The 15,980-nt window shown below is 40.3% G+C and overlaps 1 protein-coding gene across 1 annotated transcript in view; it reads left to right on the top strand.

Moving 5' to 3' along the window:
• Positions 1 to 15,980, top strand: part of SFMBT1 (Scm-like with four mbt domains 1) — a 33,314-nt gene that overhangs the window by 5,569 nt on the left and 11,765 nt on the right. The window contains exons 2-10 of the mRNA XM_010292971.1: positions 1,009 to 1,103; positions 5,999 to 6,239; positions 6,688 to 6,776; positions 7,695 to 7,941; positions 9,448 to 9,545; positions 10,502 to 10,603; positions 11,785 to 11,935; positions 13,711 to 13,793; positions 15,243 to 15,369. Of these exons, the coding sequence (XP_010291273.1) occupies positions 1,009 to 1,103; positions 5,999 to 6,239; positions 6,688 to 6,776; positions 7,695 to 7,941; positions 9,448 to 9,545; positions 10,502 to 10,603; positions 11,785 to 11,935; positions 13,711 to 13,793; positions 15,243 to 15,369 (1,233 nt within the window). The remainder of the gene's footprint in view (positions 1 to 1,008; positions 1,104 to 5,998; positions 6,240 to 6,687; positions 6,777 to 7,694; positions 7,942 to 9,447; positions 9,546 to 10,501; positions 10,604 to 11,784; positions 11,936 to 13,710; positions 13,794 to 15,242; positions 15,370 to 15,980) is intronic.

The raw sequence follows: 15,980 nt of genomic DNA, 5'->3' as shown, positions 1-15,980 counted from the left end.
CTGAACCTGAAGTTGTAGTTTTTGTGCTGAGGTTAAAAATGCTGCTTACGTGAGGTGGGACCCTCCCTGGTCATCCCGGCTGTGCCTGCAGGAAAAAAAGAATGTGGCTGCATGCTGAACTAAATAGAGGACCTGAAATCCAGCCTATGTTGGCTGTGGTGTCTTTTCAGCAGAGTGGGTTACACGTTGGAGAAAACAGGAATAGGAAGGGAGCAGGGAAGTGATCCAAGAACTGAAGGGGAGACTGGGGCTGGGGGACAGGCTTGACAATAATAATGGAAAATTTTTAATTTGTAGTGTAGCTCACTACAGGCGATTGCTTCCCTAACAGCCTGAGTGACTTTTGAACTGTGGATTGGGTGGTTTTAGCACATTTTTGCTTTAAATGCCTCCAGAAATGAGGGTTTCTTGGTCTAAAGCAGCTGTTAGACCTTATGAGCTATTTTTTTAAGTGACTAATTTGAGTGTGCTTGATTTCAGTTGTGTCTTGAGCTGTTTTCATTAGAACTACCCTGAATCCTCCTCTGTGCTTTTGGTGTTTTATAACATCTAAATAAATACTATCTAACTGAAGAAAGTGGGGAATCATATTTCAAATTTTTTTAGTCTGTCTTTTCAAACTTCTTACTATCAGTATTGCTGTTTCCTGCCTGGTTTTTAATTTAATACACTGGCATTCCATGATGCTCAGAGTTTTGAGTCTCTTAACGTTTGTTGATATGAATATAGAACTCTTCTGTCTATGTTGTCCTCTCATAAATTGTAAACAATTTGTGCTTAACAAAATCCTCAGGATCTCACTGTTTTTCAGACCAAATCCAACTTAAAGTGCCCTTTACATACAAAGAAAGGTTAGTGTTGTCTGTGTGTTGAAATGCATAACTGAAGTTCATTGCACACTTGTGTAGTCGGTCATTTGGAATTGAAGTGGGTTTTGCTGTAGTTCTTAGTAGCCTAAAACTTAAGCCAACAGGTTGCTAAACAGAAGGTGTTTCGCTTCTCTTCCAGATGCTGGTTCCAGTGTGGAAGAAGTGGAATTCAATTGGGATGAGTATCTAGAAGACACAGGAGCAACTGCAGCCCCCCATGGATCTTTTAAACATGTGAGTAAGGGAGTGTGTGTTTACTTACCATCTCCTACATTGGTTTTTTTGATACACTGAATGCTTAGGGTTTCTTTGAATGAGTTGATGCTCTCAAATCTGGAAGACTAACTATTATCATGTTTCTTAGAGAAATGAGAAATGAAGAATTTCACCTTTTTATTATTGTTTCTTGTCTTCCTCGCGGTACATAGCACAGGGTAATCTCATCCCCACATGCTGAACGTTACGGGGCTCCTACTCTGTTTTGCACCAGAAGATAAGCTTGATTTGTCTCTTAAAGCCTGAACTGGCCAGTATCTTTCTTATTTTGATGATTACTACTGGACAACTGCTATGGAGAAGCTAGCTTTAGAAAGTTGGTGGCATAGTTCTTGAACTATGAATTCAAATGTGCTCTTGAAGAAGATTTTAATGGTGTCTCTCAAGGAGGCCAAGGAGAAAATAACAGCTCTGCCACACACTTGACTGTAGTAGTTAGAAAACTGATTAGGATAATTGTTGAGCACGGGCTTAATGGATAGGATGAAGTCATGATAAGCCCTTGTCTTTGCCCTTGGATATCTTTAATCAAATGCTTGTTGGTAAAATCCTGGAGTGCGCTGTCCCATTGTGTGAGATCTGAATGTGAAGCCTGGCTTCTTGTACTGGGTCATCAATGAAGGTGAGCTGTATAGAGCTGGTTTCCAAACCTCTTGGATCTCTTCCAACAATTGAAACACCTTCCAGGCTGCCAGCCTATATCCTTATCCAACTCTCAAGTGAAATTATTATTTAATATTCTTTCAAAGACCAGCTGTGGGTCTTTTACCATGGCAGCAAGGGTGGTGACCTGTGTGTGGCACATTGCTTGGAAGGTACTCCATGGTGGTCAGGCTTTCAAGTCCAGTGTCACCACTTTCAGTACAGGAGACTTAAATCAACAGGGAAACAAACTGAGGTCTGTTCACAGAAGGATCACAAAGCATTTTGAGTCTAAAGGTAACCTGCAGAAGTGCAAAACATTAAAGAATCTATTAAATAAGCCAGTTGTGTTAGTAGTAAAGATGCACAGCAAGTGTGGACTTCACAGAGGCTCTTCCATGCACTGGGATGTAATTGTAAGCTTTTTGTTCAAAAGAAACATTCAGGTATCTCGTTTCTGAAGAGGAGAGGCCTATGCTTGCATTGTTTTTCCTTAGTGTGCCAAGACTCTAGCAAGAGCAAGCTTACCCAGTGGTGGTGTCTATGCAGCCCACGTTGAGGGAGCAATGTGAAATTGGAGCAATGGCATTTTGCAGTAGTGTGAGGAGCGGTCTGTCTGCTCCTCCAGTGTGGTTTACCTTTCGTGCTCTCTGTTAAAGAAGCTTGCTATCATAGCTTGGACATTATACAAACTAACTGTAATGCCAGTTTTACAGTGGTGGCCAACTGAATTAACATTGCAGCTACGTTTTGTTAATTGGCAGGTGACAGGCTTTGAATGACTTTGTTATCCCTGCACTGCACTCTTGTCAACTCAGCTGTGTCAAACAAGAGGTGTGATTGCTGTGGCCATGGTCAGTAAAAATACAATGATGTTTAAAAAAAAATCCACAGTTTGTATTGTTATTATTCCCTGCATGCGTAGAACAGGGCGCAGTTTTGTTGGTGCAAGTAATATTGTTGTGGAGAGTGCTTTAGTGTGCAGGTGTGGGCAAAGCCTGACCATGTCGCTGAGTCCTTTTCTGCTGCACTGGGTGTCCCCCTGTGGGCAGCGTGGTGGAGGAGGTGTGCTCGGTGAGCTGGGCTGGCCACGCTCCGCACCTCGGCACGGGGAGCTGGCCTGGGGACTCGGAGTGCCAGCAGCGCAGCGCAGGGGGTCATGAATGAGCGTGATATTAGATGCCTGCGTGCTCAGAAGGGGATCCGCCAGACGTTTGCTAGTGGAGTTCCCTTCGAATTTGTCTGGAGGCCAATTTTGATGTTCTCTGTAATAAACTCGATACAAACTTCTTGAAAGTTAACGCTGACACAGAATTGACAAACAGAGCGGAGCATATTTACAGCAGCATCACATCACCTGGACCTTGCTGTTAATAGAAATTCAATAGTGCAAGGTCACATGCTCAGGATTTCTGCTGTCTGTTAGAAGGTAATGGTTTGGAAAAGGTAGAGGAGGAGAACCTCAGTGCCTCCCAGTGGATAGTGACAGCCTGTCTATGTTGTGAAGTGCTAAAAAAACGTTAGTGTGATTCCAAGGTACATCAGGTGAGAGATTTTCAGTGGAGAGCGTGATGTCTCCGTGCTAGTGACTGGTGGTTCCTCCAGCTAGGATCTGTGTGGTGCTAGTTGCTTGACTTGAAGAATAACATTTTTATAATCTACCATCAGGAGAGCTGAGAGGGAACTACTTTTTTTACTCTCAAAAAAACCGAGGGGAAAAAACTAAGCTGAAGAATAATGTTGGCACAAGAGCAAATGGACAGGTATAAATTAATTAATTAATATAAATAATTTTACGTGGAAGCTTAAGCTGGTTTTTTTGTGTTTTTTTTAATATCGCAGTAGTGAGACTGTGACCAGCCTCCCATTATGAGTGGTGGGTGAGAAATACCCAACCCACATTCTAGGAGAGTACATGATCAGGTTAAGAAAATGTAATCCATGATTACACAGCCTGTGTTAGCAAAGAACCAGACTTGCTGATGGGAGGGAGGACTTTTATACTTGTACGCTTATATTCTGAAAGTTTTGCTCTTGCTATGAGCAAGGTACATCGGAAAACGTAAGCTACTTCCTCAAATTAAGCATGTTCTAATGTTTAATTTGTTTGCATTTTTAAAATTAAATGATATTGAGATCAAAGTGATTGTTTTGCCTATGGTCTAGCCAGAAAAAGAGCTTACCAAAAACCTGGAGTTGCACTGGATGCCGGTGTTGTCATCCCACCCTAAGTCTAAATACAGTTTCTCTAGAACTGTTGAATGCTCTTTTATTTCTGCAAATTATATATGTGTGTAAACGTATTTTAAAAGTAAGTTAGTGCTCAACATCATCTGAACACATGTATTTGCTATGTGTTCTTACATGCTCTTAATACTTTTTGTCTGTTCTTTGTCATTATCTCCTTTGGAGCTGAGTCGGATCCCCAGGCCTGATCTGTGACGGGCCTGGGGCAGGGGATAGTACTCGATGGGAAGGAGGGATCCGGGGTCGGAGCTGCCTGAGCGGTGCTGTCACTAGCCGCTCATGGCCATCTCAGCTTGCCACATGTGCAGCAGGAAGCTGCCATTCTCAGACCCACAGCTCCAATGAAAATACTCTCAGAGCTCATCCCAGCATCTCCTGATAGCCAGTCTGCTCAGTGAGCCAGCCTAAAGAAACCAAGTTTTGTGCTTCAGACCGCTTCGTGGTGTCGTCTTGCCCAGCTGCCAGGAGAGGGTGCTAACTTCTTGGTCTCTGCTGTATCCACCAGGGAACATAAATGACAGTCTTTGAAAAATGCACCTGACTTAAGGGAAAGCTCCATCTGTTGCTGTTGGTTTCGCTGAATGCAGCGCTCTCTGCCAGCAGGCTTTGCTGAAAGTTTGGGCATAGAGAGCTGCACAGATTTCCCAATTCCTCAGACTTCGTGTCGAGCTCATGGCTTTTCTTTCAGGAATCAGAATATGAAGCCTTTATTATTATCTCTTCAGCAAAGCAACTATCTTTTTGAAGACATAACCTCCGTAATATCACTTCAAAACATCTGCAGGTATTGGGTCCTGCTGATTTTGTTCTTAAGAAGCGTTTTCTCTAAGTGAAGGGTATTAACCTAAAGAATGTGAACAGTTAACAGAGGCATATGCTTTTCTTTCTGATGTGGTTCTCTTAGTTTTATTTTTAGCAAACCAGTATGTGCTGGCTGATGAGACTATAATAGCTACGGCAGTTACTGAACTGTCAGTGCAGAACTGGTAATAAATAACGCAGAAAATATCTACTGCATCATACTGAAAGCCTTTCTTGCAGTTGATTCAAAGAGGAAATGGAACTTGGGACCACTTAAGAAAGAAAACACCAGTTACATTCAGCTGAGAACAGGGGATCGACATGTTAGATTTTTAATTAAGACTGAGGTGATGGTATTAAGTGTAGTTCAAAAATGTATTGTAGTGAGAGCAGAACAGGGTCCTTTTGCTGTTTCAGGAGTGTTGCAGCTGGGAGAAGTTAGGGATACGAGAAACTTTTGCTTTCTTTTTTTATGCTTATGCTTCAGTATCTGAGTACTGTGCACTTAGATTCCTCACCTGCACGCAACGCACACACACAGAGCACACAGTATTGGGTGCTTTATTGTTGTCAAAGCATGAGTTCACTGAAGAACACGTACTGTTTACGTTCTATGCAATTTATGTAACAACGCTACATACAGAATTATTTAGGTTCTTGGATAAAGACATTAAAATTCCTTATTCTGCAATTTGTGCAGATCAATGCCTTCTTAAATGAGTGTGGCGTAAGAGACAGTGGTATCATTATCTAAAGCATGTGTATATACTTTAAACAGACTTTTTGTCCAAAGAGGTTGAAAGACATCATTTAACACAAAAAGTCAAAGTTGTGTTGCTGAGTTTGACCTTCAGTTTTGCCTAACTTGACAGCCCAGCTGTGAGGTGGAAAGCTTTCAGTGGTGGGAGAGGTATTGTCCAGGGCAGGAAGATGAATTGCAAGATACTGATTTAAGGTTGAAAAGGTACTCTAAAATGCAAAGGAGGTTTCATTAATGGTGATCCAGTTTGGGTCACATAATGTGATGAAGTTGTTTCTCTGAAGAGACTGGATAGCATTTGGCTTGAGGTTTTTTTGCTATTGAACATGTCTAAATAGTTTCCCCTGTTGTTTCATGAAGTTTCTGGGAGGGACTCAAATGCGATCATCTTTTTCCTCTTCAGGTGGATACAAGTTTGCAGAATGGTTTTGCCCCTGGTATGAAGCTAGAAGTTGCTGTCAAGTCTGACCAAAACACCTACTGGGTAGCCACCATCATTACCACCTGTGGGCAGCTGCTCCTGTTGCGCTATGATGGTTACGGGGAAGACCGAAAGGCTGACTTTTGGTGTGATATCATGACAGCTGATTTACACCCCATTGGCTGGTGTGAGCAGAACAAGAAGATTCTCAAAGTGCCTGAAGGTATTGGCTCCATATGCAGAAGCGGGGAGTACATACAAAAGTATGCTTTTGTCCTCTGTAAGCCTGGCAGGTATTCTTCATAATTGGTGTTACACACAGGGGCTGTTGCTGTGATAAGTTGAGGTTGTCTGCCATGTTCTTGTGAAATCCTGTGACTTACAGTGGGAGGTTGCTCTTTCACGAGACAGGAGTTAGCTTAATTTCAGAATGTGACTTATTTTTACAGAGGCTTGTGGTTATCTTAATCATCACCCACCAAATTCTACTGCTTTGTCATTTCCTTTAAAGATTTTGTTGTTGTCTTGTTTCTTCTTTTGAGGTGTTACTGGTGAGTGTGTGGCAGATTCTTGTGAATTAGGCAGTGCAAGAGTGTGGTAGTGTCTTGTTGTCTGAGAGATCTTTAACTGGCAGGAAGAATCACAGTCCATTGCATTCACCTTTCTTTTAGGTATCAAGGACAAGATACCTGACCAGGAGGAATTCCTTCAGCGGGTGCTGAAAGGAGCATGCAGTGCTCCTGCTAACCTGCTGGAGGGGGTAAGTGCTGCAGTGTGCTGCATCTTGGGTTTGTCTTGGTTTTCCCCTTTGTCATTAAGGGAACCACTGTTCAGATTGTCAGTTGAATTCCTTTTTTTAAGCTTAGGGAGCACTGTAGTATGCTGCTGACCTTAAAGTTCCACTCTATAGTGTTTCCTATTTACAGTATTTAATTTTGATAGTGTTCTGAAACATATTTGTCACTTTGGTTTGGGCTATCATTAATGCTATCAAAAGAAAGACTTTTATCAAACTCCCTTAGGTTTAATTCTTCCTTGTGTTCTGCTCTTCCTTCATACAGCTCTAAGAAAATAATCCTTTATTTATCTAGTTTTCATGTTGTCCCCTTTCTCACCTGAGTCCTTTCACTAATTTGCTTTTTTTTAATAATGGGCAGGTTATTGTTTCACTTAAATCTTGCATCTTTGCCTGTGAAGAACCAAAGCTTTATCCCTCCTTTGCACTTAAAACAATATTTGCACCTTGTATCAGTGTCTGCTTGTTAAGTGTAGAACGTAATTTTTTTGAAAAATGCTGTTGACGTTTTCTTTACAGCTAACATTTTTATCTTTGTATCCTTTCTGTCTAGTCATCTTTGTATGCTAGATGACTCAGTTTTAGAAAGAGATTATTCATGTTTCCTTCAACCCTTAAATATGTAAGTGATAATGCTTCTGAAAATGATGAAGAGGATTTAAATGAAACTTGTGGCTGTATCTACAGGCAGTGCAGAAGCTCTGATGCAAGCACCAGCAATTCTAAACACTGTCATTTCCGTTGTCCTGTGTTAGTAAGGGACCTGTATTTCTTTACTTCTGTATTCATACTTTATTTATGCAAAAAGAATGTGTGTAAAGAAGTGGAACTACGGGATTTGTTTTGGTCTGTTGTACAGCATATTTTGTGTTCTTTTTGTAGCTTCACAGAGGGAAAAATCCATTGGATCTCATTGCACCAGGTTCCCGACTAGAACTGCAAAACGTCCGGGATTCCTTGGAAGCCTGGATAGTCAACGTAGTAGAAAATGTTGGTGGGAGACTTAAATTGCGATATGAAGGGCTGGAGGATTCTGACAAATTTGACCAATGGATGTTCTATTTGGACCCTTTCCTTCATCAAGTGGGTTGGGCAGCTCAACACGGATATAGCCTGCAACCACCTTTAGGTATTTCAAAACATGTATCTCTTATATGGTCATCAGAGGCTAGAAAATACTGCTGCTGCTTTAGTGCTCTAAATCAGCCTTCTGGATGCATACGGTCAGCATGCATCTGACAAATATTTTACTTGATGAAGTGGAAGTGAAAACAGCAGTAAATAGTCCCACAAGACTTCTCACCCACTCATTCAAAAATTGCTAAATGATTTTGGCTGTCAAAACTTTCCACCTGTTTGTGGAAAGGGAGGAGCTGAGGAAGGGATTGCCTTCACGGTTATTTTTGGTAGGTTTGTATCCTGGGGGTGAGTAATTTGTTTTTGATGTACTGCTCAACAGGAGCTTTTGCAGCTGGGACTCCCAAGTCCACTGGGCTAATTAAGGCCTTGTCTAAAAAGATATTACGTGGATATGAAAATGTCCTTAAAAATGAGTGCCCAGGGAATGAGTGTCTGGAAGTGGAGGCAGAGGGTGGGACAGATTACCATGTTTTCCAAGAATATGCATGTCAGGATGGGTCATCAAAGAACTGGGGCATAAAATGGCTGAAACGTGAATGGGTTGTTTATGAGCTGAGCAGTGATGTAACATGTTTCCTGATGAGGGGAAACCTTGGGATAAAACTTGAAAATGTTAAGCATTTACCCTAAAGCCTATCTGCAAAGGCAGGTGTACATCTAAGGTTCTGGCACACTCTGTGCTATTAGTTGGGAAGTTCACATTGTTCAGAACAGTTGTTTTTGTTGTGGGGGTTTTTTCAATGTTTTTCGCGTATGGCAAGAAGAAATCATGCTGAGGAAAACAATTTCCATTGAAATGGCTGAACATACTGCTTTTGCTAGTGCTTGAACAATCTATGCTGAAATCAGGATTGTGAACAGGGAGACGCAAAATCACTGGCAGAAACGAGATGGGTGGATTCCACAGCACTATTTTAGTGAATAATGCCTTTTAAAAATATTAGTTAGCTACTAGACTTGTTTCCTTTTTATGTCTATGTAAGAGCCTTCAGTATACTCACAGGCTTGACTTCAGGCATCCTTTGTGCCTGATGGCACTGGTACAAGTATTTCCTCTTCTGTCAGTGAGGTGTGTGGTCTGCAATTACAGATACTAAAAGAGTAACTTCATGCAAACAGGACAGAATTGTGGAACATTTATTGAGCCTTCTGCTCCTTAAGCATAAAACAAACTAGCATTATCCAGGCAGGAGTTGTTTTCTGGTCATACGTTTCTCCAGAAGTTTTCCTCAGTGTTGATGTGACCTCCATTTTCTCAGGAAAAAATAGACTGGACAGCATATGGGTGATACTGCTGCTTGACTTCAGTGTCTTTTTGTAACACATCCAAATGTCTAAGAAAACAGTAAGTTTTTAAGAAGGAAAGTATTTTTACAGATTCTGAACAGATGTGAATTTAACACTTGGAGGAGCACAAATCAAACTGTGTTTTCTGAAGGAGAAGAAGAAGAAAGAAGATGACTTCGTTCACTGTTTTCCTTTCTTTTTACTCAAGCCATTAGGTCCTTGAAAAGCGAAGCAGATTGGCAAGAGATCCTGAAGAAGGTGAAAAAGGAGGAAGAGGAGTCGTCAGTTCCTACAGATGTCTTTAAGGTAAAGACACAATATGTGTAGTTTAATGCTCTTTTCCTTAGAAATGATTCAGGGAAGTCCCTGTTACTAAAACTTCTTAGGCTGTTTTCTTTTGGTTTTAAAAAAATTTTCACAATGTGAGCCATTAGTTGTCCTACTTTGAAAAATCCCTGGTTCTGATCCTTTATAACGGCATCTCCAGTTGTTCACCAGCTGGTCTTGTGGATTTTTGTCCTAGAGGAGTCAGGCTTACTGCAGTCTCTTTAATTGTGTGAGGACATTGAAAAGTTTAATGTGTGTAACACCTAACCCGTAACCTGATAAAGTCACACATGCTGTATAAGGTGTCCTGTTATATCCTCAGTGTTAGCAAATGTTACTAATGAGTCTGAATTTAAATATACATGAAATAAAATGAAAAATCTTGATATGTTTTGAGAAGCAGGAATGTAAATTTAGTTCTTCAAGTTCTTAGTTCATTTTTCTCAGCTTCGTTTGGACCTGTAAGCAGGATAGAACAGGAGATGCTGTTGCTCTTGAATATATTGGTCATATACAGACCAGGATATACATAATTCTGTAGCAGGGACCCTGTTTTGCAGATTTTTGTTAGGCTGAAAATGGAGACTTTTGTAGTTCTCTTTTAGATTAGCTCATGATGAGTGCTAAAGGTTGGGGGTGGGGAAATTCTATTGACTTACCAGACTACCCTGTATTGTGAAATCATACTTCTGTGTGGAGAATATCCGAGGAGGAAATCTTGGGACTCAATTTCCTAAAACTCATAGAAAATAGTCAGTCTTGGATGGCATAGCTGGCCTTTTCTCTTCATTGTAGAGAGGTTGCCGGTACTCCAACATGTTTATTTCTTAGAATGAACTAATAAAAACTCAAGTTATCTTCTTCAGTTGAATTACATAAAGTACATCTTTTTGACGGAGAAAGGCAGGTAATCACTCTGATACTTCATTTTTCAGGATAAACCTGTGATTGGAGTGCATTCATTCTCTGAAGGCATGAAGTTAGAAGCTGTGGACCCGATGGCTCCTTTTGTAATCTCTCCTGCTACAGTTCTCAAGGTACCAGGGTTCTTTAACTTGTTCTGTTAAGATTCAATTCAATTGCTGCTTCTTTTCTTAAAATGCTCAGGAAATTCTCACTAATTGATTATCTTAATTTGAAAACTAGTATTTTGTATGTCTCCATTAGGGAATGGGTTGCCACAAAAAAACCCTTAAGTGCTGATGGTGAAGACATTGGATTTGAAAGTAGGGGGAAAGTTCCATAAACATATAAAGTCAAATGGCCGAAATTGTCAAACCCAGATTTTTAAAGTTAGATATAGTCCGTCATACTCTGAGTATCCACTTGAAGATAGGTATTGGGGTTTTGTTTTTGCAAAAGTCAATGTCATTACTGTGAACAAGCTCTGGTGTAAGTAGCCTGGTTTTCAAACAAGGGCCCATACTTGGGTTTAAAAATTGAAATGAAAACTCCCCAACATAATCAGGTTTTGAGCAACTTCTATCTTCCTGTTTTAGTAAATGGTTCTAAAGAGAACTCCTTCGATCTAGTAAACCAAAATGTTGCTATGCAACATAAAACTAGGACATATTTTAAAACCTTTTTTTGTATATTTTCCAGGAGCTGCTGCTTTTTCTTTAGGACAGATAGTCTCTCAATATGATATCTTACGTTTTGGTGATCTCTCTCTTTTAAACTCTAACTTACAGTTTCTTCAAATAAGATGCTCCCTTATTGCTAAAAAGGCACAACCAGTTCCAAGCAAAGCAAGATCATTTACTTTTCTTGATATTTTCTTGTCATGCTCCTAGTTACTTCAGGAGTGTAGTGGTTTTCTGACAGTCCTAGGACACAGTTCAGCCTGTTTGAAATAAGCAGTTTTGTTATTACAGAATGGTAAGAAGACCACAAACTCTTAATTTCTCTGCATTTTTCGTAAGAAAATTTCACAGAGCACTTGATCACCTTGCTTTTTAACTGCTCATACATTGTCTTTTATTATTACATATGTTTGTTAAGTTTCCAGATAATGCAGAGAAGTCTGCTGATTTATGAATCCCATAGATTCTTTTTAGATTTTTCAATATTTTTTTTTAACCCTCACAATATTTCAAGGTAAAGATTTCCCATCGTGCAGCGTTGTTGTTTAATAAAGTTATCAAAAAAGGGGAGAGGGAGCAGTAGATCAGAATCCGCTACTTACAAGACCACATGGTTCTCTTTTGGCTAACTACAGGTATACAATGAAAAATATTTCATGGTAGAAATTGATGACTTGAGACCAGAGCGTACAACCAGCCAGTCTTACATTTGTCATGTCAACAGTGCTGGTATTTTCCCTGTGCAGTGGAGTCTGAAGAATGGCTTGCATCTCAGTCCCCCACCAGGTATGTCTGTGCAAGCTTGTCATGCTCGCTCCTCTTCGAAGGAAGTAGATTGCCAGTCCCCAGAGTGCGATGTTTAGGGCAACACTTTTGCCAAAGAATTGCGTGTAGTAGCACAAGCAAAGAAGAAGAAAGATCAAATTCTGAGAAACAGGAGCTTTGAGTTAGTGAAACCCTGGGTACGTGCCTGGATTTGAGAAGATGACAGTGGCTGGGGATGCTGGACATGTGTAAAAACCTGAACACTTGAACTAATGGAATACGTGTTCCAGGGCTGAAGGCAATGTTGATTTCAGCATTAATTAACGTGATAACAGAAACCTAATGTCTTTGCAGTGGATTTTTGCTTCTGGTCAAAATGGAACATTGTTATCCAACGTCTTATAATAGTTTTAGAATATCTTATCACATAGAAGTTAATGAAGTATTTTTTTTTCCAAGGACCTATCAGGCAAGGTAGCAGATTGCTGAAATATTGCTTCAGGACATAAGGGAATTGGAGAGTCATCCTCAGCTACTGAAATATTTATGCACTTTTCTCAAAATGGAAATGTCAATGGTATTGTAAAATCAGGGACTCAGTACTCTTCCTCACCGCCACAGAATTCAGAATGTTTTGTTTTAGCTGCTCGTGACATCAGAGGAGCAAAGAGCATAGGATGTTTGCATGTGAAAGATGAAATCTCACTTTCTAGGCGTCCGATTGGAACTGACAAGGATTTTAAGCTTCTCTTCTCATAGGCCTCCCAGAAATGGTTGGGCATTCTGAATTGTCTCAAGAGTCCTCCTGGCACGGATAAAACTGACAAAAATAAATAGGTCCTTCTGTGGTTAGGGCCTCTCTGAGGGGTAGTTGAACTTAATGTTTTTAGCTTGTCATGTTAATACTATATTCTTAGACTAGTTTTAAAATTTTGTTTGATTTCTTAAACCCTTGTCGCAGATGTCTCTTGTAGGGGAGTGCTTCCAAGGTACTACTGGAACAACTGCTACAGTTGTCTCCCTGCTAATATACTGCCAGCCTCAAACTATCATGGCAGCACACTTCTGCACCCAGTTCCTTTCGGTTACTTGCTTTTTATTAGATTGCAGGGAAGTGAAGTATTCTCCATAAGTACAATTTAATTTGTCTTTTTCTTGGAGAGATGCTCTGTCTCCTGATGGACTCCATGTTAAGACTCTTCCCTTCAAACATGTATGCAAACTTACAGCTGTTAGCAAACTTGATGAGCCTCTTAGGACAACTAACTGCTCTCTTTAATTACTTAGTATTTAACGTGTGCTTGAGAGCGTAAAATGTTGGTATTGTGCACATTTTGGATGCTCTATTTTAAAAAATTTTTTTAAAAGTTTCAGAGCTGACACGACATTAATGAAGTACTCTTGCGGAAACTTTGCCAGAATTTCATCTGTACGCTGTGAAAACGGTGCAAACACTTCCCCGTGTTTCGATTGCTGCCCTTGTCTGCTAAGCAGACGTCCTTGATTCATGCTTCAGGTGGATCTCTGTGAAGTCACTTTTAGTTTGACACCACTTCAAGTCAAAAATGGGAATCAAGGTGGGACAGTGGCCAAAATCCCCTCTGCGCTGAAAATAAAGAGGATATCTCAAATATGCGAGAACCATGCTATGGGCTGACCTCAGATGGCTCAGTGAATCCCTAGTCGGCTGACAAACTTGAGTGACCCAAACAGATTTCAGTGATCTATACTACATGTCAGCTTGAGTCATTGTTCTCATGCTGTTCAACTAACACCTTTGCTTTTTCTTCACCTAGGTTATCCTGGGCAGGACTTCGACTGGGCAGACTACCTCAAACAATGTGGTGCTGAGGCAGCTCCCCAGAGCTGCTTCCCTTCGGTAAGGTTCTCTTGCAGAAAAATCTCTCCTCTGTTATGTGAGGAAAGATTTGGGAATGAACACTCTTGATTACAGGGAGAAGAACCTTTTGCATGTTTTTCACTTGAAGTGTTTGTGATAAATGAGGAAATAGAAGAGTTAAAGCGCAAATGTATGTGAACAGTAGTAGGTGCATGCCAACTTCCTAGATAAGTGGTGGACCAAATGTTCTAGTTGTGATAAAGCAGATTGTAAAGAAATGAGTGTTTTGTAAAATTGAGATGTGTAAGAGTCCATGGAATAGTCATAAAACACTATCAGTCCTTGGTACTCCTGTAATTGTGGAAACAAGGCCTTTTAATAGACCTTGTTTTCATTTACTTAGTGTACTCTTTCAATCTCCCTCCCTTTCAGCTTGAAAAATTCATTCCATTGTATTAATCAATACCAAGTCGTCTTAAATTAGTACCAAATAATCATTTTACATTAATCAGTGCCTGAAGTACTTGCTAGATTTTGGGCTTTTGTTGGTTCAGTGACAGTATTGCTGTCTCCCAAAGCAGAATACCTCATCAAGCAGAAAAGGGTATTATTAACACTTGCCTGCCAATTCCATTTATAATACTTGGGCTATTGCAGTGCTTAAGGGAAGAAATTAAAACGAATAACTACCATTTTTTGAAGAGGGTGTTGCTGCCTATGAATTCTTGTTGCCCTTGTTCTGTCTTGCAAGCTGTGGAATCTTAGAACAAGTCACTGAATTTATTATCCCTTTTCTGAGAAGAGTTGATCACTGTAGGCTAGTTCCAGAATTTGTATGTATTGATCCTGTAATTATGTTGCAGAGTGGCTCCAGGAGGAAGAGTCCTCTGTCTGGCTGTTAATGCTTATCTTTAATTCAAGTGCTTCAGAGCTGGATAAATACCCATTCTTACGTTTTAGGAATTTTTTGATAAATGTTGACTAAACCAGTGAATAAAGTGAAATGCTTTATGCAAAAAAATGTAAAATTAAAAGAAAGCTTCCTTTCCTGTCTGTCAGAACTCACTTGGATGAGGCAGGAATGTTATTTGCATATGTGAAATGGATTTCCAAGCTAACATAATAGAATAGAGAGTCTGGTCGAGACTATTTGTCAGACTTATCACTTAGGTAGCAAGCAGCAGAGGATTCCTGGTTGCTTAGAATGCATTCAGTCCTTTCAGTGAGTCTCAGCATCCTTATTTTTGAGTACAAACATGTTCTTTTCTAGATCTGTCTAAAGAGACTTTTTAAACTTAAATTATTTGTAGTTCATAATGTATCCTACTTATATTCAGTGTGCTGATTATCTGAAATCTGACTGCATCAGTATCTTTCTGTGTTACTCAGACACTGAGGTTCTTATGCATTGCTCCTGTTTGCGGCTATTCATATCATACACTGGGTATACAGATGGTATTTTGCTGAAGTATTCTGTCTCTTTCCTAGTTAACTTCTGACCATGGATTTAAAGAGAATATGAAGCTTGAGGCTGTGAACCCAGTTGATCCTGAAGAAGTTTGCATCGCTACAGTCACCAAGTTGAAAGATTCCTGCCTCTGGCTTCAGCTGGAGGGTAGGCTTGATGTGGAGGAGGAGAGTAGCACTTGCATTGATTCTTCTGCAGTATCATCATCAAAACTGAAGAGTATCTGGAGCAAACTCACTGCCTGCTGAATATAGGCAGCAAATCACCGCTTCCTCAATGAAAACACAGCAAAAACCCATTTGCATTGTCTGTTTCCCAGTTAGTCTTGGATGGCAGTGCTTATTTAAATCAGGCAAAAATGGCATTTGTGCATTGCAGTGTGCCAGTGGTAGGCCAGTGCACTGTGAGAAGTGCTGATCAGTGTCTTTCAGAAAGCCACGGGCCTTGCAGCATTTTTACAAATGAGTGACTTGCATTCTGAGCAAGCTTTGACCAGACCTATTAGAGAGGTTCTTCATTAAGATCGAATAGGCCTATGTCAGACATTCTCCATTATAATCCCATTTCTTGATTGGGAGTACATCAGCATGCATGTACTATGCACTGTGCATCTCTGTCAAACTGGATGGCAAATTCCCATCTCCAGCCTTTAGGAGGAAGCAAATGAGGTCAGGAAAGAATCTGATCAATAAAAGGGGATGAATAAACAATTGAGACTGTGTTCCAGATACACCATAAGTAAAAACAGCTTCACTGGT

Source organism: Phaethon lepturus, unplaced genomic scaffold (genome assembly GCF_000687285.1).
Source record: "Phaethon lepturus isolate BGI_N335 unplaced genomic scaffold, ASM68728v1 scaffold7068, whole genome shotgun sequence".
NCBI lineage: Eukaryota > Metazoa > Chordata > Aves > Phaethontiformes > Phaethontidae > Phaethon > Phaethon lepturus.
This window is presented reverse-complemented; position numbering and strand designations above follow the sequence as displayed.